Source organism: Budorcas taxicolor, chromosome 1 (assembly GCF_023091745.1).
Source record: "Budorcas taxicolor isolate Tak-1 chromosome 1, Takin1.1, whole genome shotgun sequence".
In the NCBI taxonomy this organism is placed as follows: domain Eukaryota; kingdom Metazoa; phylum Chordata; class Mammalia; order Artiodactyla; family Bovidae; genus Budorcas; species Budorcas taxicolor.
The window spans coordinates 49,102,894-49,129,570 of NC_068910.1; the positions used below are offsets into that span (position 1 = coordinate 49,102,894).

Consider the following 26,677-nt stretch of genomic DNA (forward strand, 5'->3'; position numbering starts at 1 on the left):
CAGAAAAATCCCTGTAAAGCATGTGTGTGTATATGCGTGTGCATGTGTGTCGCAGAGTCCTGGAGCCCCAGCACCTCATTCTCTTCTCCTCTCTACCTTCACAGTGGAGCAAGATGGGGGTGGGGAGTGTCTGTTCCCCTGGGCAGGACGGACCAGTACAAAACAAACCCACTCAAGGTGGAGGGCATGGAGGGCTCAGGCTTTGGAATGTCACAGCCCCCCCGCCCCCCAGTCCCAGAGGCCCACTCCCCTAAGAGGCGGACCTGAGTGACCCAGCCCTGAAAGCTGACTCACCACACCTTGTCAGAGCCACTGGCTTTTATTTTAGGGACCAGGAGTCTCCAAGGAGGGAGTGCCAGGAGGGCCTCCTCAGGCTCAGGTATTTGTAGGGAGGTGCCCACAGGCGGGTACCCACGCCCGGGCCATCTGGGTGGCACCGGCAGGGCAGGGCCTGGGTTCAGAAGAAGCCGAGCTGCTTCTTCTCCTGCTGCTGCCTCCACTTGGCCATGCTGTAGAACTCCTCCTTGGACTTCCCAAAGATATCTTGGAAATCAGAGTCTGAGAGATAGGCCTGGGGCAGGGCGGGGGCAGGAGAGAGTGGATGCAGAGGCAGGGTGTCAGCTGAGCCCACAACCCTGTCCCACCCACCCCGATGTGCCATCCTCTCCCCTGTCTCTTTGCCCATCACCCCATCTGGAACACTCATCTCCCAGGGCAGCTGCCCATGGCCTACCACCTGTGGGTCATGCCCTGGGTGCCTGCAGCTCAGCTTTCCCTGCACGAGTGTGGGGACTAGCAGCAGCAGGGGTTCTGAGCACTCACCTCCTTGTGGGCTGGGTCCACGCCCTCCGGCAGGTCCTTGGCAGCCCGGTGCCTCAGCTGTTCCTGGGGCAGGCCCCCGCTGCCCAGGGATCGGGGGCTGCTCTGGTAGCTGCTGCTGCTGGCGCTGCTGACGGTGCTGACGGTGCTCCGGCTGATGGTGCTCCGGCTACCGGTGCCCGCGCGAGGGCCCAGCTCTGAGAGCGAGCTCCAGCTCTCGGAGCTGTCCTCGGAGCTCTTGAGGGCCCGCAGGGCCAAAGGGCCTGCCCTGTCATTGCCTGGCCATCTGGACAGCTGGAAGTTGACGATCTCCTGCCAGGAGAGGGGGCTCAGGCTTAGGAAGCTGGGGGATAGGCTCCCTCGGGAGGCTGCACTGAGCTGCCTGGTCCTCTTGCCCCCAACGCCATTCCTGCCCCTTCCGGCACCTGGCTCCTTCCCTGCTCATTCTGGCTGCTGGGCCATGCCAGCCCAGAACCCATGAGTGTGTGTGTGTGTGTGTGTGTGTGTGTGTGTGTGTGTGTGTGCGTGTTAGTTGCTCAGTTGGGTCCAACTCTTTGTGATCCCATGGACTGTAGCCCACCAGGCTCTTCTGTCCATGGGGATTCTCCAGGCAAGACTACTGGAGTGGGTTGCCATGCCCTCCTCCAGGGCATCTTCCCAACCCAGGGACTGAACCCAGGTCTCCTGCATTGCAGGCAGATTCTTCAGTATCTGAGCCACCAGGGGAGGGGGGCCCTAATACTCACGGCTGTTATCTCAGAGATGGTAGAAACTGCTCCCAGGTCACCCTCCACCACCTCCTTGTAGGACTGGGTGCTCTAGGGGCAAGAATCAGGATGGGAGCTCGATGGAGGGGCAACAAAGGGATCAAGTTCCCTCCACAGACTGGAGGTCCCTGGGCAGAGTGATGATTCCCCTCAGTGTATCAGGGTGGCCCCCTCCTCGTGGATTAGGGTGGGGATGGGGAGTCCAGGTGTCACTCACACTCCATTTGTAGGGGTCCCAGCTGCAGAACCATCCAGTGAAGGTGGGAGGCTCGTGGCCCTGCTTGACCAGCATGATGGGCGTGGCCAGGCTCCTCCCTGCTGGGTGGGTCTTCAGGTACTCCTGGCCCCAGGCCACAGCCTTCTGCTTCCACTCGCTGGCAGCTGCCCCCAACCACAGGAAGATCTGGGCCACAGAGTGGGCCTGGCCTTGGGTGGGTGGAGCTGACCTCTTCCCTCCCAGCCCTGTCCATCAGGTGGTCTCAGAGCTCCCCACACACATCCCAGCCAACCAGACCCACCCAGCAGGCCGGCCACACACCCACACACCCGGAAACATGCCAGGAGGTTCGCAGGCATGCATGTGTGCGGTCAATCCACACGTATTTACTGAGTCCCAGTGGTGTGCAAGACACTGTCTTGGGATGAGGGACTCAACCATGGAAAAGACACAGACAAAATCCCTGCCCTTGCAGAGCTTTCATTTGGCTGGGGGAAGCACAAAAATAAGTAAATTATGTAGAGTATCAGATGGAGAAAAACAAGGCAGGGAGAGGAGTGGTGGTCGTGGTGGTGAAGTGGCAGACACGGTCGCTGAGTCAGGGAAAGCCTTACCGAAAAGATGACGTTTGAGCCAAGATCTGAGGGAGTGGGGGTGGGGGATGCTCTGTGCAGAGGAGACACGCAGCGCAAAGGCCCTGAGCGTGCTGGCGTGCTCAAGGAGCAGCCGGAAAGACATGGCGGCCAGAGCAGAGTGAGAGGGAGGGAGAATCTGGGCTGCTGGGCACAGGGCTTTGCTTGTGCTCTGAGTGGGATGGGATCCCAAAGGCCTCCCTGCCACACTCACACGGCATCCCAGACACACACACACATGGCCACAGCTACACAGACACAACTGTCCATCACCACTCAGCCAGAAGGGCAAATCACAGCCACACACAATCACCCACACACAGACACAGCTGCACCTAAACACAGTCATACCGGATGGCACAGCCTGGAAAACAGTGGCCGGAAACACCACTGCATCCGGCCATACTGAGACGTGATCGCACAGTCGCATGAATACATTCACTCAGGCACCCATACCGTCAGCCAGTTTCACAGTCTCTCTTGCACAGCATCATTGCTCCTGGCTGGTCTGGCCACTTACAGCCAGTTCCTTGACCACACAGCCATTACACACAGCTGTCTGAACACAGGCAAATGCACGCACACCAACAAATGACAATGAAAACGCGACCATACAAAAACCTATGGGATGCACCCAAAGCAGTCCTCAGAGGGAGATCCATGGTGATGCAGGCCAGCCTCAAGAAAGCCAGAAACTCTGGAACAAACAGCCTAACTTATTATCTACAAGTACTAGAAAAAGAACAAAATCTGAAGTCACCACCAGCAAGGAAATAGTGAAGATCAGAGAGGAAATAAATATAGAGATCAAATGCAGGTACACGAAGACACTACACACACATATATATACACAGAAGCTATCACTTTATGGCCACGACACACACATCCATACACACACACACATATAAACACACAATCACTTTATGGACACCACACACAGTTCAGTTCAGTTCAGTTCAGTCGCTCAGTCGTGTCCGACTCTTTCCAACCCCATGAATCACAGCACGCCAGGCCTCCCTGTCCATCACCAACTCCCAGAGTTCACTCAAACTCATGTCCATTGAGTCGGTGATGCCATCCAGCCATCTCATCCTCTGTCGTCCTCTTCTCCTCCTGCCCCCAATCCCTCCCAGCATCAGAGTCTTTTCCAATGAGTCAATCCTTCGCATGAGGTGGCCAAAGTACTGGAGTTTCAGCTTCAGCATCAGTTCTTCCAATGAACACCCAGGACTGATCTCCTTTAGGATGGACTGGTTGGATCTCCGTGCAGTCCAAGGGACTCTCAAGAGTCTTCTCCAGCACTACAGTTCAAAAGCACCAATTCTTCAGCGCTCAGCCTTCTTCACAGTCCAACTCTCACATCCATACATGACCACAGGAAAAACCATAGCCTTGACTAGACAGACCTTTGTCGGCAAAGTAATATCTCTGCTTTTCAATATGCTATCTAGGTTGGTCATGACTTTCCTTCCAAGGAGCAAGCATCTTTTAATTTCATGGCTGCAATCACCATCTTCAGTGATTTTGGAGCCCCCAGAAATAAAGTCTGACACTGTTTCCACTGTTTCCCCATCTATTTCCCATGAAGTAATGGGACCAGATGCCATGATCTTTGTTTTCTGAATGTTGAGCTTTAAGCCAACTTTTTCACTCTCCTCTTTCACTTTCATCAAGAGGCTTTTTAGTTCCTCTTCACTTTCTGCCATAAGGGTGGTGTCATCTGCATATCTGAGGTTATTGATATTTCTCCCAGCAATCTTGATTCCAGCTTGTGCTTCTTCCAGCCCAGCATTTCTCATGATGTACTCTGCATATACGTTAAATAAGCAGGGTGACAATATACAGCCTTGACGTACTCCTTTTCCTATTTGGAACCAGTCTGTTGTTCCATGTCCAGTTCTAACTGTTGCTTCCTGACCTGCACATAGGTTTCTCAAGAGGCAGGTCAGGTGGTCTGGTATTCCCATCTCTTTCAGAATTTTCCACAGTTTCTTGTGATCCACACAGTCAAAGGCTTTGGCATAGTCAATAAAGCAGAAAGAGATGTTTCTCTGGAACTCTTGCTTTTTCGATGATCCAGCGGATGTTGGCAATTTGATCTCTGGTTCCTCTGCCTTTTCTAAAACCAGCTTGAACATCTGGAAGTTCACGGTTCACATATTGCTGAAGCCTGGCTTGGAGAATTTTGAGCACTACTTTACTAGCGTGTGAGATGAGTGCAATTGTGCGGTAGTTTGAGCATTCTTTGGCATTGCCTTTTTTGGGGATTGGAATGAAAACTGACCTTTTCCAGTCCTGTGACCACTGGTGAGTTTTCCAAATTTGCTGGCATATTGAGTGCAGCACTTTCACAGCATCATCTTTCAGGATTTGAAAGAGCTCAATGGAATTCCATCACCTCCACTAGCTTTGTTAGTAGTGATGCTTTCTAAGGTCCACTTGACTTCACATTCCAGGATGTCTGGCTCTAGGTGAGTGATCACACCATTGTGATTATCTGGGTCATGAAGCTCTTTTTTGTACAGCACAGTTCTTCTGTGTATTCTTGCCACCTCTTCATATACACAGACAATCACTTTATGGCCACTACACACACATACACACACAGAGAATCACTTTATGGACACCACACACATATACATATACACATAGACAATCACTCTATGGCCACTACACACACACACAGACACACACACACACGATCACTTTATGGACAAATACACATATACATATACAAACACAATCCCTTTATGGGCACTATACACACATACACATATACACATATACATATACACACACACAATCACTTTATGGCCACTACACACATATACATATACACACACAATCACTTTATGGACACTACACACACATACACATACACACAGACACACACACAAAATCACTTTATGGACACTACACACATACATATGCACACTGTCACTTTCTGGCCACTACACACACATACGTATACACACACACAGTCACTTTATGGACACCCACTCTGCACTGACATGTCAGCCACAGGCACTTGGCTGCCTGGACTCCCGCGGTCGGAAGGCACCCAGCTCCCCTGCACCCAGCTCCCCTGCACCCAGCTCCACCGCATGTGAGTGCTAGACACACAGGCACAGTCTCCCACAGGCTGCCCGGGACAGAGTCACCCCTGGTGTCTCACCCACAGCCACAGGGTCACAGTCCTCGGGGTCTCAGGGTCTCAGTGTCACAGGTGCTCACTCACCCGCAGCCTTATATGCAGTCACGTGGCCAGAAACACAAAGCCACACACACTCTCCCTCAGTCAGACAGGCGCAGACCCATCCCACTCACACCCCACCCGGGCACCCAGGTGACCGCACCTCCTGCCAGGCGTCCAGCAGCATGACGTCATACTTGTCCAGGTCCTCTTGGCTGAAGAACACTACTTCTGTGAGGACCAGGGGCCCTGTCTGGCAGGAGCACTCAAACAGTCGTGGCTGGAAGTCGCACACGTCCTCAGGGGGCCTGGCCAGCATGGCACAAGGCTGTGAGGGGCCCCCGGGCCTCTGGCAGCCTGGGCCAAGCCAGCCCTCCGCACAGCACTCCTCCACCACCCCTCCAGGGCTGGGACATGACGCCTCCTGGGGCAGGAGGTGCTGGCCCTCCTCTGAGCTCCCCCTGTCTCAGGGTCCACTCCCAAAATGCCTGCCCTTCTTCAGGCCTCCGTGTCTCAGTGGAGGAAGCTAGGTGATCTGTCTACCCACAGGCAGCCGAAGCACAAGCTGCCCTGTGAACTTTCCGGGGAAGGAGCACCAGGAAGGAGGGGGGCAGCGGGCTGAGTGTGGAGGCCGGGAGGGCAGGGAGGGCCCGGGGGAGTCCTGCTGCCCCGGGAGGGAGAAGCCGCTGGCACCACCCCAGGCTGGAAGCCCAGGAGCTGCGCCTCAGGCCAAAGGTGAGAGGAGTACGAGGAGGGAACCCAGACTGAGAGAAGGGACTGCAGAATGTAGGCGCTCAGGACACGTGTGGGGAATAGCCAGGTCCCACAGACACAGAGACCGGCACTCTGCTTCCAGAGCCCTGAGAGACCTCACTCTGCCCTTCCTTACCCATTTACACACTACACGCACACTATTCTGGCACACTGCTCACACGCTGTTTCCCCGTATGTCCCAGTACCCTGGGGACACCACCTGTGGGAAGTGCAGGGTTGGGGGACGGCGCTTTGCCCCCAGGCCCTCTGCGAACGGGAGGGTCCAGGACGGGACCGTGCAGGGAGCACATTTCTCCAGCAGAGGGCGCCACTGCATCGCTCTCCCCAGCATCTTCCCGCTACAAGTCAGTGGAGAGGGAAGGGTGGGGTGGGCTCCTGGGCTCTGTCTAGTTCCCTGTGTGATCAGTAACTAATCACCCACCCTCTTGGGCCTCAGTTTCCTCCCCTCTTCCCAGCCTTGTCACCTCTTGTTGCTGGGGTAGGGCGCCTGGCCCCCCAGAGCCTCCCAGAAGTCGGGAGGCTCCTGACCCTCCAGCACTATCTCCATGTCTTCCCTGGAGATGATGGTGACCACTGTCCGCGCCATCTCACGCTGGTCACCGCTGCAGCCCTGGAAGGCAGGAAGCTGGGTCAGGCCCTGCAGCGGGAGAGGGCCTCACCTCCAGCCCCTCATCCCCCGCTAATGGGGGCCGGGAGGCCTGGGCTCGTGGCCCACCACACGTGAAGAAGTGTCTCCCTTCCTCCCTGCACCCCCGCCCCCGGCTTCTGTCTCCTCAGGAGATCAAGGTCACAGGGACCCTCTCCAGGTTGGAGCACAGGATGGAGACCTCTAGACTTGCAGATCATTGAGGTTTTATGCTGAAGATCAGCTGAAGATCCCCAAGACACTTGGGGAGGGACGTGATCCCTGAACGAGGCCAGAAGGAGGGGAGGCGGCCCGGGCCTGGCCTGGCTCTGACCTGTGGACGCCCCTGTCCACCTGTCACGTTATAACTTCCCCCAGGTTCCAGAAAGCACAGGCGGCTCTCCGCCGCCTCCCTCCTGGCCTGTCCGAGGCTGGGCTTGCAGTCAGCCTCCGCTGAGGAGTGGACTTCCCTGGGCTGGTGCCCCTGCCCCGGGCGTGGGCTACCTTTCCAAACCAGAGGTAGCAGAGGTTGGCTGTCACCAGCAGGAAGACGTCATTGGAGTTGAGGGCTGAGGCGCGGGCTGGCACCTCCACAGTCCGGGTGTTGTAGCTGTCGGTGCCTTGGATGTGGAAGAGGCTGACGGCGGGTGCCGGGTGCTCCTTCCTGCTGTGGCTGGGGCGCCCCTACGAGAGGACTGGGCCTCAGGCTGAGGTAAGGGCTCCTGGGCTGCCTCCCTCTCCCAGTGGGGGCTGCACTGCCTCGGCACCCAGGGCCCCCCTCTTAAAGCTGCCTCTGTTTTCAGGACCCTGTGAGTGTGTAGTGGGAAAATCCCCTCCATGTGGAATAGGGGGCCAGGGCCTTTCTAAATGGATCCCTCACCCCATCTCGGAGAGGTCAGAGCAAGGATCCCCCAGGCCTTAAAGGTGGAAAGTGGGGAGCAGCTGGGTCTGTGTGTGACCCTGGACAAGGCCCAGGCTCCCCTTCTGTTTGGCTTCCTCATTGTGCCCCTGTTCTGTGGTTGGCTCTGGGGACGGGGGAGGAAACTGGGGCAGGCAGGGGTCACCCTCGGAGCGCCTGGGCCTCAGAGAAACACCAGGAAGCTGAGGGGCAGTAGGCTGGCCCCTGGCCTGCAGAGGAAGTGTGCAGCCCGGGCATGGAAAGGCCCTACCTGGAGCCCTACCTGGAAGATCATGAGCTGGCCCTGGAAGATGGCGAGGAAGTGCGGGGGCTCGCTGCCCATGGTCACGTGCTCCTGCACCAGGGCTCCACGGTACCACAGGTCCAGCTCCTCGGCGTTGGCCCTTAGGGCGCTGATCTCGTGTGCCGTGGCCTGGAGGCCCTGTGGGCAGGAGTGGTGAGGGCTCAGCACAGGTCGCAGGCCCCGTCCTCGGCTCCTCAGCTTCAGGGGTTGAGGGTGCCCGCCACCCGACTCAGGCCGGCACACCTGCCACAGGTACAAGACGTGCTGGGTGAGGCCCATCCTCCGGTAGGTGTACAGGACAAGATAGCAGCAGTCAGCGCACAACTGTCCGTGACGCTTGGGGTCCACAGGCCGCCTGCATGAGTCCTGGACGCACCATACCTGGGGAACAGGGGACCGACAGGCACGGGTGGTGCCTCCACCTAAACCAGCCCACCCACCTGTCCAGCCAGGAAGCTCTCTGCGGCCAGAGGCTGGCCGCACCTGTGCAGCAAGGGGCTCCCCCCGAGGTGCGCACCCACCCTAGGCTCTGTGCTCCCCCCACGGACCCCTGGGGCCTACATCTGCTCACAGCCAGGACTCTGAGTTGGTGTGGAGCGCCTGCGACAAACAAGTAGGGAGGACTCCAGAGGCTGCCCCGGCTGCTTCAGGCCACCCCAGCCTGAGCCCGCCAGCCACAGCCGGACGAGGGCCAGACAGGTTCTGCACTGCTGCTCGCTGCTCAGGCCAGGGGAGCAGAAGCTGGGCGGAAGCAAGGCCCAGGGGTTCTTGGAAAATTTTCCTGTTCTCAAGTGTCATTTAGAAAAGCAAAGCCTGTTTTAAGACTGAAAGGGAAACAGTCTGTCACACTTAGCGTGATTTCTTTTTCCTGTGGGGAGCCAAGCCAGGGAGACCTCGGTCGAATCCTGGTCACCCACATGGGCAGTGAGTCCACGCTGAGATTCACCTGTGAAGTGAATCTGTAAAGTGTAAATCTTTTCCCACCTGTAAAGTGGGGGTAACAGTGCTCACTTTGATGTAGTAAGAAACAATATCAGGGCATTCTGAGGCCTGACAGCAGTCTCTGGAAAAGACTAGAGCACCCAGCATCCTGCTTCTTGCAGAACAGGCTGACTCCCGTCCCGTGCCTCCGGGAGCTGCACTCACCTGGCAGCCAGGCCTCCCGGCTTGGACCCTCCCCCTGGCTGCCTGTCCCCCGACTGCTGGGGTGGGTGGGTTCGCTCTCTGCCTTGGTACTTGGGGTCTGGGCTACAGACCCCTCCTTCCTGCCTTCCTTGCCCTTATCTCCATTTTCCTGTTTCTCCTTTTCTCTCTCCTGGCTGCCCGTCTCTCCCGGGGTACCCCACCTCTCCCTGACTCCCTTTCTCCTCTCCTGGGCCTTCACCCCTCCCGCTCTGCCCTATCCCCTCCTCCCTCTAGCTTCTGTCTTCTTCCTCTGTCTTCTCCCCCCTCTCCCTCAGTCTCTCCCTGTCCTCCAACCTATCATCCTCTCTCCCTGCTCCCCGTCCTCCTATTCTCAGCCTCTTCCCCGCTCATTGCCACTGTCTGTCCATATCAGGGCAAAAGTTGGAGGGAACCTTGGAGCAACAGTATTTTCTCTGACCTTGGCCAACCTTGAGAACTAGCACCCCCTCAAACAGGGCCAGCTGTCCTGTTCCCATCATCTCACAGCACCCCCACACCAGCCTGGGGTCCAGGTAGTACCACAGATCTAGCCCCATTTTGCAAATTAAAAAAAGGAGTCTTCTAAAATACTGAGTCCTGAAGAAATTAAGGGCCCTGACCAGGGGTGACCCAGGAAGTCAAGAGGCAACCCTGCCCTGTACAGAGCCTGGAAGTAGCCCCCAAACCCTGCATCTCCCAGGACATCTGTCTGAGCCCAGGGTGTGACTGTGTTGAAGGCTGGATGTGTGGGGGTGTGATCACGTGTGATGTAGAGTCTGTACAGCTGCATGTTTGCAACTGTGTACCTCGCTGTGAATAAGTGCAATGACAAAGGTGTATGTGTCTATAATATAATAGGTACGGTTGTGTCAAACATACGACAAAAGGGCACAATTAATTGTCCAGATGTTACTGTGCTGACTGCCATGAGCGTTACCCAGCAAGTGGCCATTGTTGTGTGTTGTGTGTGACAATACTGTCACACACAGTATGAGCTGGCTCAGGGGCGGTGTGGGTATATGTACACATGCCCCCGAGGGTCCCTGATTGTGTGCGGACGTGCACCAGGGCATACCTGCGACTCTTTAGCAGCCACATGGTTCACCTGAAGACATCTTCACCCAGCCAAGCCAGTGCCCCTCACCTGTACGCTCCCAGAAGCGTCGTCCACCATCCTGAGCTGGGCAGCTAGCTCAGGCTGGCTGTGCAGCTTGCCCACGTCTAGCTTCACCTGAAGCAGTTTACCTGAGGGTGGGACAGAGGGTGTCTTGCCCCGCTCATCACGCAAAAAGCCCCCTCCAGCCACACCCCTCACTCTTCTCTGGGATAGTCTATGCCCTGCCCCGCCCACTGCAGCTCGGAGCTCCGCCCCCTCTCTGGCCACGCCCTCTCACCCATCCCACTAAGGTTCTTGTTCTTGCGCTGCTGCCCAGACCATGACTGGAAGAGCTGCTTGAACCCGGCCGACTCGGCGCCGTCGTCCATCACCTCCACGCTGGTGTAGCTCGGGTAGCCCTTGGCCTGGATGAAGCTCTGGGGCGGGAGTTGGGTGAGGCATGTGGCCCAGGGGCCCACTGCTCTACTCTACCCCGCGGGATCCGCGGGGCCAGCTGTGCACTGAGCAGCATTAATTAACTGAGCTCGTGACCCGCATAAGGAGCTGGCTCCGACACTACGACACTACCGACTTCCCCTAGGTCCCCGAGGACACCCAGGTTCCCCTTACTGCGGGCCTCCGGAAGGGCGGGCTATGACTGCCTTCAGACCCCAGGCAGAACCCTGCCTCCCCTCCTGGAAAAAAAAGGCGGGCCCAGTGCTGGAGAATCCTCAGACCTCAAGGTAGGTCCCCCATGCTCCCTTTTACACAAGGCTTCTTGGATGCTCTCTGGTCTTTCCCTGCCAGGGCCTCCAGGGCACCACAAGCCTGTGGCACCCCAGAGAGGGGCCGTGTGTTTCCCTGGGATCTTTGGTCAGAGTGTCTCCTCCCTCAGATAGGGCAGTGGGTCTCCAGGCTTGGACCCCGGGACCGGGTTATAGTCTTCTCCATCAGACAGGGCTCCAAGGGCACGAGGTATCCCCCTCCTGGTCCCAGGGCAGGACTACCCCTCCCTTTAGACCCCAAGACACAGATGTCTCCCATCCTCAGACCCCAGGGCGGCACAACGACCCTCTGAGACAGGGCCCCAGCCTCACCAGAGCCCTCCTAAAGGCAGCCCCTCTCTCCTGGAGGCTGGCCAGGCGTCCCTGCCACACGTAGATCTTGAAGCTGCCCTGGTCCAGCATGTAGCAGTTCTGGGATCAGAAGTGGAGCTGGTCAGTGTGTGGTCCGGACTGGGCTGGAGTTACGGAGTGGGTGGGGATGGCTGGGACCAAGCCTGCCTCACCTCCTCCTGAAGTAGGTCTTGGGTCAGCGGGCAGGTCGACAACTCCTGGACCACCAGATCCTTGCTCTTCTGGCAGATTCTAGGGGACAGGCATGCAGATGTGGGCAGCTTAGCCCCTTCCTGGCCTGGCTCTACTCCAGCCGCCACCGCCCCTCCTGTGTCCAGAGGCAGAAGGCTTGGGGGCTGGGTTCTCCGCAGCCTTGCTGTGAAGCCTTAGGCAGTGCCCTGGCCTTTTCAGGGCCTCAGTAGCCTTGTCTGTACAATGAGTTTCTCAGGAAGGTAGCCATGCAAGAGTACAGGCTGAGTCTAAGGTGCCTCATGGCCTGCTCCAGACAGCCAAGAACCTTTCCTAGAGGCCTTCCTAGAGGCACCATGTTACTGCAGTAACGATGGACACACCCACCCTACCCACTCCCAAGGTCTGCTCACTGGTAGAGGTGGACATTGGCCTTCTGCAGCTCACTCATCCTTTTGCTGGGCATGGCGGCATGCAGGTTGCGCACTCTGTGGCCCAGCACAGCTTCCATGATCTCCATGAGGTCAGTGGCTTCAGCCTCATCATCCACCACACTGACCTGTGCACGACCACCACGCTCCCTGTCCCGGAGGCTGTGGGTGAGGAACAGGCCCTGCAGGACCAGAGCTGGAAGTCAGGGCCTCCCCAGCATGGCCCCTTCACCTCTCAGACATTCCAGCCCAGACCCTTCCTGTCACTGCTCAGCTCCCAGAGGTGGGGGGCCTGGGGAGGTACCCCCTGATCCTGGCATCCAGGGGTACCCCCAGTGCGGAATCTGGACTCAGCTTGTAGGTGCTTCTCCGCTTCTCGGGCAGAGAGCCATGCCCACTTCTTGGGGTGGATGGAGGATGGGCCCATGGAGGACCGTCCCTCTCCCCAAGCCCTGCAGCCCTTCGTTCCTGGGGTGGACACTGACCCGTGCCTTCTTGGCTGCGCTGGCCTTGGGCCCATTCCACTGGATCATCAGCCTCCCCAGGTCCAGCAGGAAGATGTCACTCTTGTTGAAGCTGTGCCAGGAGAGCTCCACCTGCGAGGGCCAGGGTCAGGGAGGAGACAGGGGGTCGTACTGCCTGGACCCTGGGAAGGGCCCGCAGCCAGCCCCTGCCCATGTGAGCAAAGCTCAGGTGTGTCACTTGTGTGCAGCTAGCAGTATGCATGAGTGTGGTGTGGTGTGTGTGGTGTAGGTGTGAGCTGCATGTAGACACGCATCGGTGTAATCGTGAGACCTCGAGGGTCACTGCGTGGGTGTGGCTGGGTGCGTCTCTGGGTGTCTGTGACTACAATATGCTTCCTTTCACAGGGTGTCCATGACTGAATCTGACACTTCTCGGCGCGAGTCCACAGCAGTGCGTGTGTACGTGGACATATGGATACGAGTGGGGCTCACGCATCCGTTTCTCCATGTGTGTAGCTGTGTGTGCTCCTGGGTGACAGTGCTTGTGTGCCTGTGTAGGGGACAGTGTGATCTGGGGCTGAGGGCAGTTGTCACCCCAACAGAGGCACTTTTGAGAGTAAAAGTGGGGGCTCTGAATAATTATGGCAGGCTAACAGGCAAAACCTCGGGCTGCATGGTGGCCCTGCATGAACCAGATGTTCGGTCACTGAATCAGTGGGTGGCCCTGCATGAGCCTGGGCGGGACTGCCTGTGAGTCCGGAACTGTGCAGACAGTAATGTGCACAATTCGGGAGCGCCGTTTATATTGCAGTTGTCAGACCCCTGACTTCATCACACTGGATGGCAGGAGGCCATCTTGTTCTCACAAGATCAGTATTTTCCATCAATATCCTGACGGAAGTAAGGAGCACTCAGGTCTAATTTGCACAAAGGCTCTCAATAGGCCGAGTGGCTCTGGGGTAGCAGCGGGAGAGGCTGTGTGTGCCTATGGGTGGCAATGATGATGTGTATGAGAGTGTGGGGCCGTGCACCTCCCCAGATCATCCTCTCTCTCATGGTGCTGCTTACCGGGGCCACCCAGGTGCATCATCTCGTCCGCCTCACTGTCCTAGGTCTTAATGTGCTCCGGGACAGACGAGGAGACCAAGGGTCAGAGGAGACACAGCAGAGGTGGGGCTGGAAGCTGGGCTCTGCCTTCTCTCTCCTCATCAGGATGGGCCATTGGGGAATGCTGACCGCCCACGTTCCCCTCACTGCCCCACTGCCCTCCCACACCTCCCGACACTCCAGGACATGCAGTCCAGCTGAATCCAAGGTCAGGCGGCATCCCTCGCAGCTCTCACCTCAGTGGCCGACACGTGCTTCCCCCCTCGGATGCGCAGCAGTCGCTGGATGTTGTACACGTTGGTCTCCACATGCTTGCGGGCAGAGGCCAGGCCTCCCTTCCTATAGCTGAGGAGAGCACAGGGTCCCACGTGAGACCACAGACCACCACGAGTGGCAGTGCGTGCAGACACGAACATGGGCACGCACACGTGTGGGGACACACATGCTGTTTAACATGTATGAACATGTGTGTGCAACCATATGGGACAGGACTGTGCATGTGCTTATCCATGTGCAGATATGTGGACACATGCATGTATGCATGTGGGTATGTATCTGTGTGAGAATAGATGTGTATGCATGGAATTCACATAACTGTGTATGTATGTGTAGGTGGACATGCATATTCACTGATGTGTGCCCAACGGTAGGTCGACATATATGGGCTGGCATGTTTTCTGCATGTGCATGTATACATGTGTGCATGCATTTATGTACACAGTATTTACATGTATTTGGTTCAACAGAATGATCAAATACTGGCAGTTTCCTATGGTTCAATGCATTTGGTAATTAAAAACATCTTTGAAGCAATTTACAACAAAAGACATATTTATACTGGGCATGGTAACACAAAAGCGAACTCAAAACAAAACTGGGATCCACTCCTGGGTATACACCCCAGAGAAATGAAAAACAAATGTCCACACAAAGATTTATAAACAATAATGGATGGTGAGTAAACTTACTGCAGTAATCACTTCACGATATATGCAAGTAAAGCCATTATGCTGTACACCTTAAACTGATACAGTACTGTATATCTCAATAAAAATGGGGGCAAAAACTAGCCCATACCTACAACAGTATTACCCGTAACAGCTAAAAAGTAGAAACAAGCCAAATATCCATTAAGTGATGAAAACAAATAAAATGTGGTAGAGGCACCCATGGCATTGTCTAATTCTATTTAAGTAAAATGTCCAGAAGAGATAAATCTAAACAGACGGAGGGAAGGGAGTATGGGAGGAAGCGGGGAGTGATGCTAAAGGGTAGGGATATTCTTCCCGGGGTGACGAAAGTGTTCTAAAACTGTGGTGATGGATCACACAAGTCTGTGGATATACTATAAATACTGAATTGTGTATTTTATATGGGTAGGTTGTATGGTATGATTTCTATATATATAAAAAAAGCAAACACACCCCAACACACCCCACACACTGTGATGAGGAAGCCAGTTGCCCCAGCTGCCAGCCACCCCACAGCTTCTGGCCCTTTCAGCCCCCTGCCCGTCTCACTCACATGATTCCCGAGCGGAAGTAGCTTCGAAAACAGGCGGACTCGTGGCCTTGCACCTCGCGGTGCTGCACGGCGGCGCCGCCCAGCGCCTCCTTCAGGTGCTGCAGGAAGGAGCCCGGCGCGCCCTCCGCCCCCGCTCCCGCCATCTTGCCGATCCAGTAGTGCAGGTCTTTGGGCGCCCCCGGCGTGGCCTTCAGGCTCTGGGGGACCTAGGGCCCGAGAGTCTGTGTGTGTGTGGCAGGGGGCTGAGGCCCCAGGGGCCGGCGGGGTGGGCTGGGGCCCAAGGGGGAGGAGGTAGCAAGGGCTGTGGGGAGACTGGTCAGGTGCTTCCACAGGTAAGAGAGGGAAAATGAGGAAGGAAGGGCAAACAGGTCTCAACGGCGCAGCAGCCTCCTTGTGGGGTGCGATTCCTGGGCTCCCAGCCTGCCTCTTCCCAGGGTGGAGCTTAATCTGCATCATCGGAGCCCCCAGTGGGCTGTGCCCCTCCCCCTGCTCGGTCCCCCAAAAGGCTCAAGTGCTCACGTGCAGAACGACATAGCAGTGCTTCTCGAAGAAGTTCCCATAAGCCGGCTCGGGGACTGGCACCATCTGCAGGTTCTGGGAGAGGAGGGTGCCTCGTGAGGACTCAGGAGAGCCCCTCCCGCAACCATGACCCTCTGGGGTGGGGGAAGCCTAGTCTCGGAGACCCGAACCCTCTCTGCCACCAGCTCTTCTGTCTGGTTGTGGTGCTCACCTCAATGATCCATATGTGGAGGCCCCTGTGACTCTCAGTGTTAGGGAGGCCCCTCCTGGGGTCCATCCTAGATCAGGAGGGAGTGAGAGAGGAAACACGAGCTGGAGTCCTCCGGCCCGGGTTGCCGCCCCCCCCCCCCCCCCCCCCCCCCCCCCCCGTTCCCTCTGGGCTCCAAGCAGGAGCTCTCCCCACCCACAGCTCTCCAAAGCCCCTTCATCATGGCCTGTGCCCCTTATGACGAGGGCTGCATAAACACAAGTGCCAGAAAACCAGGACAGGTACTGCAGATGTCAGCACAGAGGCTTTGCAAACAGGGACCTAGCTTGTGGTCTGTGTTTGTGCTCTTGAAAAAAGGCTGAGCTTGGTAGACAGTGATAGGCTTTGAGTCTATGGACCACCTCTGCCAACAGACAGTTCAAAACAGACAGCTGTAGGATCTGCAGCCAGAGACAGGCACTGTGGATGCTGATAGGCTTGCAGAGGGCGAGGGCTCTGCTCAGTAACAACAGGTGCTGCGGGCAGGGACAGGCTCTGCCAACAGGGACACAGCTCTTGAATTAAGACAGAATCCTGTAGGCAAGATAGATAGGCTTTGCACATAAGGCAAATAAGCGAAGGTCTTTCGGACACCTGGAAGGTGGCTGTGCAGAGACACAGCACCTGCAGAGAAAAGGCTCTGTGTACAAGCACAGGCTCTGCAAACAGGGACAGCTTCCTGAGACCCAAGAAAGGTATGGAACAGGCACAGGTTCTCCTGACAAAGATGAGTTCTGTCGACAGACACCAACTTTGAAAGGATGACCTGTGTGAAGAGACACAGACTGTACCTGGGGAAATTCAGATAGGCTGGGCAAACAAGCAAAGGCTGTGAATGCTGAGAAAGGCTCTATGAACAGTCCTGGGTTCTGCTGGTATGGAGGAGCTTTTCAGAAATGGGGAAGGCTTTGCAAATCTTTGTGGATGGGGACGAACTCTTAAGACAGGGACTTTTTGCAGAAAGGACAGACTCTGCAGATATGAACAGGCACACAGATAGGCAAGGCTCTGCAAACAGGCCCAGAGTTACCAGTCAGAGATGTGCTTCTCAGACAGAGGCAACTCTGAAACAGGCCAAAGCTCTCTAGGCATGGTCAGGCTCAGCATGCAGTGACAGCTGTGGGAAACAGCCTCAAATCCTGCACACAGGGAGATGGAAACAGGCTGGGCAAGCTGAGCTCTGCTGAGAGACTTAGGCTCTGTGAAAAGACACAGGCTCTGTAGACAAGGCTGCTAGAGACAGAGTCTTGGCAGACAGGGAGAGGTCTTGCAAGCCCACTCAGGCTCTGCAAACAGACAGCCTCTGTTAACAGTGACGTCTTTAGAAAGGAGCCAGCTGGGAAATCAGCTCTGTGGTCCAGCACAGATGCTCCAGACGTGGGCAAGATATTGAAACAGGGCTGGGTTCTGTAGAGAGCCCAGGTTCTGCAAACAGGGACAGGCTTTAGAAAAGGATGAGTTCTAGAAACAGGTAAAGACTCCATGAATAGGAACAGGTCCTGTTAAAAAAGTTCACATGCAATTATTAGGAATAGGCTGTGCAGGCTGACATGGGCTCTGCCAACAGGGATGGGCTCTACAGAAAGACAGAGGTGTTCACAGACACAGGGCCCCCTGGTGCTGAGAACTCTGTAGGAGTAAAGCCTGCAGACAGAGTTCCTATCCAGGCAAGTTCAGATAGGCTGTGCAAATAGGCAAAGGCCCTGAAAAACACCCCAGACCGTACAAACGGGGCTCAGGTTCTGCAGACAGAACCTGGCTCTGAAAGAGGAAAAGACTGCGAGCAGGACACAGTCTAGAGACAGAGATACTTCCTGCCAAGGGAACAGGTTCTGCTGACTCGGACAGGTGCTGAAAACAGACAAATCTTGGAAAACAAGGATAGTATCTTTAAGCAGAAAGAGATGTCCCAGCCAAGGATGTAAGACCAGCTCTGTAGACAGGGAGAGGTTTGCATGCAGGGCAGCTTTTGCAATTTAAAAAAAAAAAAAAAAAGTATCTTGTCCATGAGGAAAGAGGGACAGACTGTTTAAAAAGACTCAGATTCTCCAAACAGGCTTAGGATAGAAAGAGGCTTGGCAGGGTAGATGAAGATTCTGCAAACCCAGGACAGACTCTGAACGTACAGCCTGACTCTGAAGAAGGTGACAGACTCTGCAGCAAGTGATAGGCTTAGCCAACACAAGCAGCTTGGCTAAATCAGGCCCAGACACTCTCACATTCTTGATACACAGCTGAACGCTTACAAACAAGCCTTGCAAACAGACTGCAACAGCCACTGGCTCTCCAAACAGCAACTTTGTTGTGCTCCATGGTTCCCAGTGCGCACAGGAGAGAGGAGGGGAATGAGAAGGATCTGGGGAAGAAGGCAGCTCTGGATCTTGTTGCATGTCTGCAGGTGATTCTCAATGACCTCAGGCTTCCCTGCACCCCTCCTTCAGAATCCCCTGCCTGAGATTTGTCATTGCTTCACTGGTGGAAGTTCTTTTGACCTCTAAATCCCACCAGCTGCAACTCTTCCTTCTTGCTGCTGCTTTGCCTCATAGATCCAGAAGTCCCTTCTTTCTGAACTTCTCCCCTCTCATGGCCCTGGTGTGGTGTTCACTCTCTCCCTTCCCCTCCCTGCTCCACTCCAGCGTGTTATATCGCAGGAGGTACAGCCTTGACTCAGCATGACCAGGGGGAAAGGAAGTGGCAGGGAAGACCGAGTTACAGAATCAGAGGCATAGTGTGATGGGGGCCACCGAGAGCGGCCCACATTCTTAGGTCTTTATCCGGGCCGGACCCAGGCCCTGGTGAGCTCACACCGGGAAACAACCAACACTCTCAAAGAGGGCCAAGGCGGCCGTGGATGTGTGTGGGGTGGGGAGGGGTGGAGGAGGGAGCCGCCCAGGAGAAGGGGGGTGGCGGGAGGGGGAAGGGGGTTCCTGTGGGGCTAGAGCTGCCTCCTCAACCCGAGTTGGAGTCCCTGAGTGCTCACGGCCTGGTCTCCCTCTCTAGAGCACAGGATTCCGGGGTCAGGGGCTTCTCATCTACTGCCGGCTCCCACTGCCTGACACCCTGAAGGTCCATCAGCCCATGACTGCGGAGGGGAAAGTGGCAGTGCCGGCAGTTTCGGTGCAGACTTGGTGACCGTGTAACGGTGGTCTCAAGCAAAGGGAAACACGCAGTGAGGTCAAGTGACAGGCACAGTGACATTCGGCGGTGACGGGCAGAAGCAGTGACTGCTGACAGCGACCAGGGCACAGGCAGGCAGTGACGAGAGGGACAGACCAGGAACTGTAACTGGGAAGCAGCGACAGAGGGACAGGAAGCCTGGCTGGCTCAGCAGAGGGGTCACCAGGGCTTCCTGTGGGGAGAAAGTTGGGACCGGGCTGGTTTCACTGTTGGGGGACAGCATCACCCCCAAGGGGCTCGCAGGGTGCCCCGATATCCAATGCTAGCCTGGGGAGTCACACTCTCAGGCTCCCAGGGCCTGAGGCTTCATCCATGTCACCTGTCTTCCACGTGGGTGCTGGGGGGTGGAGAAGGGGTGCTCAAAGGGTGGGGGCTCTCTCCCCCCAGCACCCTCTTCTTCTTCCCCCAGGTGGTCCCTTCCTCCCTAGGGTGCCCCTTCGGACTCACAGGCTCTCGCACCCAAGCATGTCCCTTCTTCCCCTTCCATCACCTGCCTTGAGTGGGGACACACCCTCTCCCCCCCCCCCCCCCCCACTCAGTGCCCTCTACTGCTGGAAGCCCTGTTCTCTTCCCTGGGGGCTCACTCTGTCCCCCCATGGCCCTCGTTCTCTCTCAGATGCCCAGTTCCTCCTCTGACTTGCTCTTCTCTCCTGGTGCCCCCTCCTTCCCTGGGTGCCCCACCATCCCCCACACATCCTCTCTCCTCTGTGCCCCCTTCTCTCGTGACTCCCCCGCCCCACTGTGTATGCTTCTCCCTCCAGACGCCCCTGTCTGTCCCGTGGGTTCTCCTCCCATTCAGGTGCCCCCTTCTCTCCCTGGGGTCCCCTCATCCCCCCCTTACTCCTGCCCCCCGCCCATCTTTACCCAGAGCCTCCTCTGGGTCTGCTGCCCCTTGTCTCCCCGGGGTGTGAACTTCCTCCTCCTGAGGCACCTGTGAAGGGGCGGACTCCGAGGTCACTTTGCCTGACTTCCAGGAAGCGAGGAGGGGGGGCGCTGCCTGCTGGAGTGGGAGGCGGGGGAAGGCCTGGGGCCCTCAGGGTATGGACTCTGGGAGACAGACACCCCCATCCTGCAGAAAATCTGCCACTTTCTCCCCTCCCCCCTCAGCCCCGCCCCGACCCCGCTCCACCCAGAGCTGCTCTGGTTGCAGCCTCCCTGCCCCGGCCAGTGTTCTCACCTGCTGGCCAGCTCCGCTGCCTCCCCAGCTCTGCCGGCCCCTGGGCAACCCTGAGCCCAGTGACCCCACGTGGTGTGCTCCAGATTCGGAGCAGCCCTCCCACCCTGGCCCCGGGAGTCTCCTCCCTACCCAGCCTACCTGCTGGAAACTGCTCCTGCCTTCACCCTGCCTGTGGGCAGTGCTGGGCTTGGCATGGGGCCCGGCTCTGCCCATCGCCACTGTAACTCAATCCCTGTCCCCGCCTGGCCCAGCAGAACATACCTCAGTGCTTGGCGGGCGGGGGCATTCACGCTGAGTCAGTCAGTCAGTCAGTCAACAAATATTGACCCAGCTCTCTGAGAGGAGCCAGCCCTGCCCCCAGGGCCACGGCTGGACTGGTGGCCAGAGAGAGCAGGGGGCGGAGGCCTGGGCTCTGCTGAGATGTGGGCTGTGGAAGCCACCGTGACTTCCCTTCTGACAGCCCCTGATCCCGACTTCCAGTAGGCCAGGCCACCCCAGGAAACTTAAAGAGGAAGCGGGACCAAGGCTATTTATTGCAGGGTGGGTTGGCAGTCTGGCTTTGTGAGACCCAGGCCACTTCAGAAGGTGGGGAAGGGGGCCAGGGCTCACTCCTGCACCTCCGCTGTCCTTCACAGCCTAAGTTGGGCTCACTGCCTGGCACAGCCCTCCCCAGGGAGCCCTGATACCCATCGTGGGAGAGGCCAGTCCAGCCCTTGCCAGGAAAGATGCCTCTCCCACGTCTCTGCTGCCCCTTCCTTTCCTTCCTGATTGTGGGGTGGGGGAGGAGGTGGAAATAGAGCCTTCCACAAACTCCAGGGTCATCGTGGCCTCAGTCCCAGCTACAGTGCAGCCAGCGTGGACTCCCCTTCCAATGCAGAAGCACTGCTGAAAGCTGCCATTGACCCCAAGACCCTTTCTCCATATTCAGCGCTCACTGCCACTGCTCCCTGTCACAGGTTGGGGCGACTCCAGGACATCTAGGCCCAACTGTGCCTGGGAGGACGTACTGCCAGTGTGTGACTGTTTAACAGATAGAGTTACTGGGTCCCTGTGTATGAATGGAGGCCTGTGTCACAGGGCACTTGGCCAATACCTGTGCGTGTCTGACCCCGTGTGTGAGAGAATGCCTTTTTGAGCCTCCGTTCCCTTTTGGGACCTGCACAGCGCATTCATGTGTGAGTGTGGCTATGCCTACCTGAGCACCTGTTTTCTGGCCCCTTTTGTCCAGTGTCCAGCGAAATGCTGTGCACTCACTTCTCCCCATCTCATCTCAACTTCTCTGCTCATTGTGGTTGGTCTTTGTTCCTCATTCCCTGGAAATGTTTCTTTCCTAGGTGCCAGAGTCCGAAAGCTGGGGGTTGACTCCCTGTCTTCACCTTACCACCGGGCCCTACAGCCAGAGACTTGCTGACCACCCCTTCCCCTTGAATCAGCCCCCAGCCCAAGTTTTTTCCCCACTGCACCGGCTGCTCCACAGTCTCCTTTGGGGCCTCTCAGTGTCAGGAGCAGAGCTCAGGCCTTCGCTCTTGTCGCCTTTCTATTTTCTTCCCAAGTTCCTGTCCCCAGGCTTCAAACACCATGGAAACGCCAGTGTCCCTTCTGACCCCAGCTCCCGGTCTTCCCAACCCCCCTCAGCCTCCATCCGTCTCCTTCATCTGGTCACGCTTCTCCTGGCACGTCGCCTTCACGCTGGACATCCACATCAGGCCTCATTCAGATCTACCTCCTCACAACCTCTGAAAAGGGCAGAAACATCTAGTTGGTTGCTCCAGGCCCCAAACCTGGGAGCCATCCCAAGTTCCTCTTCTTCCCTCACACCCACCAGGCTGGCCAGTGGTTGGTTCATCTGGGCTCCTGGGCCTGGCCAGCCTGCTCTGGGAGGCAGCCTCTCACACTAGTTGGTACCCTGAGCTCCTGCCCATCAGTCTCTCTGGCCCCTATGTCCATCTTCCCACCATAGCCAGAGAGACGGTTCAGTCATAAATCAGATCATGCGACTCCCCTGCTTCAGATCTTCCACTGGCATCCCTAAAATAATATCCCTAGTTGCCTGTCCGTTTGGCTGCATCTCCTATCTCTCTCCCCAGTTCTATTCTCTCCACAGCTACGGAATTCCTGTGTCTCTTATGCCAACCTCATTCTAGTCTCTGGATCTTTGCACTTGTTTCTTTTGCCGATAGGCCTCTCTCCTTGATCTGCTCGTCGTTCCTTTTCCACGTTCTGGACTCAACCAAAATGACACCTCCTTCCATGCCTGTTGTAGGCAGGGTAGGACAGCCCACCTGGCACCATGCAGCCTCAGCAGTTTAGCTTGGGGAGGCACAAGGACCTCCCCAAGACCCCTCCCCTTAGAAATCTCTGGGTCTCTGGGACCTAGAAAAACTTGGGTGGGCATAACTGCCCTACTCCAGAACAGCCTCCCCTGTAACCTGCGAGCCGAGAGAGATGGCAGTGGGCCCAGGGCCTGGCCTGGGGCCTAGATGAGCAGCACTGTGTTGTGTCTGGTGTGGACAAGCTCCATGGGATCAGGCCCTTGACACACGGAGAGGACACCGAGGTCCTGAGCAGTGCTCACAGGCAGCTAGTATGCTACAAGGAGGCGGTACCGGCCTCTCTCTTCCTCCTACCCAGAACAAGGAGGGGGCTCTGCCACCCCTTCCTCCTGCTCGGTCACCCTCCCACACATCCGGGCTTGGAGTCTGAAGGACACTGAGCCTGGTTTGCCTTGGCCAGCACCGCTCTGGCCTTGACTGCCTCCGCCCTCGCCCTGCAGGGTCCGAGGGTTCTCAGCAGTACGTGGTGCTCCCGCCCCACTCCCTGGGCTTATCTCCTAAGGCCCAGCCCGCCAGCTCTGCCTCGGTGTTGACTTAGGCCTAGTGGGCGGGGAAGGAGGCGATGGAGGCCGGCCTGCTCCAAGCCCCGCCCCTAGGTTACCTGCTCTCTGGTTCCCCGCTCCTTGTCCTGGGGCCCCGGGCCTCACTTGAGTCCCTCCCCCACAGATGCAAGATGTCACCTCTCCTGAGGACCAAGTCCCGCGGCGGGGGCTGGTGGTGCGCCCCTCCGGGGAGCGTACAGGACCTGCACCCAGGATGGGGCGGCCTCACTCGGGTCCTGGGTCCCACGGTCTGGACATGTCCGGCCCCACGCCCTTGAGGAGAGTAGCCTTGGGCCCGCGTGGGGCCTCTCCTCCTGACATCGCCCCCCCAAACCTGGCTGCAGGCCGCGGAAGAGCAGTGACAGGGTCCCTGGCCACGGGGACGCGCATGGTCGGAGAGCGACTCCCCACGGGCACCAAGGGAACCTCCAGGGCCGGAGGAGATGGAGCTAGCCCTGTGCCCACGGGCCGTGTGGAGGAGGGTCCAAGCCCGATGGCAGCCCAGAGAACAGGCCTAGGTTGCTGAGAACCAGAAGGGGCTGCCGTCTTGCGTCTCAGCGGCGGGGGAAGTCTGGCCCTGCCCTGTGGGAGCACCCATGCCAGTTAGACATGAGAGGCCGGGAAGGCGCCACCCCTCGCCACTCCTCTGGCCAGGAGAGGTGTTGCTGGTGACCTGCCTGGCCTACTGCTCTGATGTGAAGTGGGGTAGCCACTCTGCTCCCTACCTCAGTATAAAAGCAGGGAGCTATCAACTAGCTGGGGCTCTTACTGGGGCTCCTTCCTCATCCCTGCCTGGGGAAAGGCTCCTGGTGTATCCTGTTTTCTGTGTACTTTTCTTGGTTTCCTGAATTTTTTTCTTTTGCAATGAACCCATGCCTGATCTTTCAGATGGAACAATGCATGTCATTCCTCCTAAGCCCTGCCCATAGCTTGTCTGCCATACCTGCGTGTCAGGCCTGGAACAGTTTGGGGTGACTTTTCCTCCACAACTAGTCGGAGTGGCGGTTCTCAGTTCTGGTAGATGACTTTTGAGTCATCTAGGCACTTAAAAACAGAATGTCCACCCTCAGAGACTGAGGTTTAAGTGGTCTGGGGTGGACTTGGGGATCTGTATTCTAAAGGGCCCTCAGGTGATTCTAATGGGCAGCCAGAACAGGATCACTGAGGAAGGAGAGGGCACTGGGAAAGAGCGGTGTGGGGTGGAACACCCAGAGCCCACATAGCCTGCTCCTGAAGGCCTGAGGGTCCAGCGTGCTCCCCTTGCTGATCAGGCTGGTGGCCATGCCAGTTGGTGGCTCATGGGCCTTGAGCAGCCTGTTGATCCCCAGGCAGCACTGGCACAGATGTGTGCCACTCAAACATCTCAGGTTATGCAGACTGTGCGGCCAGCCTCCTAATGCAACCCAGTGGCTCGACAGTTGGTAAGCGCAGCGACTGTCTTCTTTCCCAGCCACTCCTCCCCCACCCTCCTTGGCTTCCTGCCCTGGTCCTACAATACAGAGGTGATAGGTGCTCCAACGAGAAAACATCAGCAGGTCAAGGCTCAGTATGCCAGGTCCCAAGCAAGTGACCTCGTGATGACCTGTCCCCTTCTTGCCTATTCAGAGGACCTGTGGACACTCCCTGGGACACCCCAGCTTCAGGGGCAGCCACAGTTCTCAACCTTTTGTTTGCCTGTATGCGAAGGTGGGGGCATGGGGACAATGCCAGAGAAGGCAAGGGAAGGGACTCAGCCTAGGAATCCAGAACCAGGGAGGCAGTTGGGCTGCCCTGGCTGGCTGGGTGCTCTAGAGTGGAGAGGGCACCTAGGGGCCGGCACAGACTATCTGGGGGGGATGGGCTTGCCTCTGAGTAAACACTAGGTTCCCTGGGCTGGTGCACACTGTGCCCTGTGTTCTTACAGATGAACAGGCATGCCTGGTAGAACCCTGTACCCTCTGAGACTTCAGAGCATTGTCGCCCAGGCCTCGGTTTTCTCATCCACAAAACGAGGATAAGACCGATCTGCTGAGGTTGTTGACCCTAGTGTTTTTTCGCTATCTGAATTAGGTATCTTTATGAAGAGACATTGCTGAGAGTGGTGAGGCTGTGTCCAGGGCTCTGCCTGTACTTCCTAGTGTGTGTGTGGAGGGGGTGAGGGGGGACCCTTGCAGCCCCTTACCTTCCTGTATAGAGGGGCTGGGTTGAGGGCCGTGTTTCCTGGATGTCCCAGTGCGAGAAGCTGTCTTGGGTATCCTTATTCTCCTCCCGGTCCTTTGCCATGCTTCACCTGGTCACCAGAGAACCTCAGCCAGCGTACGCAAGGGCTGTGGGTTTAGGTACCACAATGCCTGTGGCTCTGAGGGAGCGGGGTGAGGGCTGTGGTTTCCTCAGGCTGAACCTGGAAGCCTGAGGGTAGGGCTGGAATCCTTGGGGGAGGATGGTGAGCCAGATTGCTTCTGTCTGGTCCTAACCCTGGGCAGAGTGGTTTTCTAGCTCCCTTGGAGTCAAGGTCCACAGCTCTTGAGATCCTGGCTGTCCTGCTCTCATTGGCCCCTGCTCTTCAGAGACCCAAGGTGCTGATGTGAGGCTGTACAGCTGGGAGAGAACAGAGAACACGGTGAGGAGAGGCGCCAAGAAGCAGTCCACCCACAGGAGAGCGCGGTTTCACGTATTTTATTTTTGGCAGGAAGGAAATCATTGCAAATCTCTTCACTGACAACGCTCGCCCCTGGAAACGTGCGCATTCCACATGTAGTATTTCCCCAGTGATGTTTATCACATTCAAATGTCCACCAGAAATCCATGACTACCCAGACACCAGCATCTCCACCCCTTGGGCAGGGGTGTTAGAAGCTCTTTGGAGAATGAACAGCAGCAGACACCATCACATTTACAGTAAAATAGGAACAGCGGCAGCCAGTGGGTTGTGCACAGGTAAAGGCAAGCACTTCAAACCATCCATTCTTCTCGAACCCTGGCGGGCCCACTGTCCATCACAGCACCTTTAAAAGGCGAGGCACAAACGTCACTAGTGTTTGACCATAGGGCTGTGTGGTTCTGGATTTCATGAGACAGCCATCTTGAATCCACAGGGCTGTGGAATGTTGCCAGGTTCTAGACTTACAGACTTCCTTTCCATACCATGCGTTCACATGCTGCAACCATGACAAGGCAGGGTCATTATGGCATCCTCCTGTCTCCAAGATCATCTCATCAAGATGGTGCCACGTCAGAGGAGCTTCCCCACCAGCCGTCAGCTACAACGGGTGGTGTTTCTTTCTAGGATACAGATGCATTGTTTACAAACAGCTAATGGGTGAGACCATGGACCAACATGTGGGATTCCAGAGCAATGGAAGACAGAGCAGTAACAACCTCCAC

At 56.8% G+C, this 26,677-nt stretch overlaps 1 protein-coding gene across 1 annotated transcript; it reads right to left on the reverse strand.

Annotated features, from left to right (window-relative positions):
• Positions 1–457: 457 nt before the first annotated feature.
• On the reverse strand, positions 458–19,157 carry VILL (villin like). The gene is made up of 20 exons (XM_052643599.1): positions 19,066–19,157; positions 16,050–16,116; positions 15,839–15,913; positions 15,320–15,525; positions 14,032–14,140; positions 12,710–12,820; positions 12,207–12,406; positions 11,778–11,856; positions 11,587–11,685; positions 10,788–10,926; positions 10,538–10,638; positions 8,473–8,610; positions 8,209–8,367; positions 7,532–7,711; positions 6,867–7,012; positions 5,792–5,936; positions 1,804–1,989; positions 1,566–1,637; positions 823–1,131; positions 458–571 (listed from the first exon to the last, which is right to left on the reverse strand). The coding sequence occupies exons 1-20, from the start codon at positions 19,155–19,157 to the stop codon at positions 458–460; spliced, it is 2,727 nt and encodes a 908-aa protein (XP_052499559.1).
• Between the last annotated feature and the right edge of the window lie 7,520 nt (positions 19,158–26,677).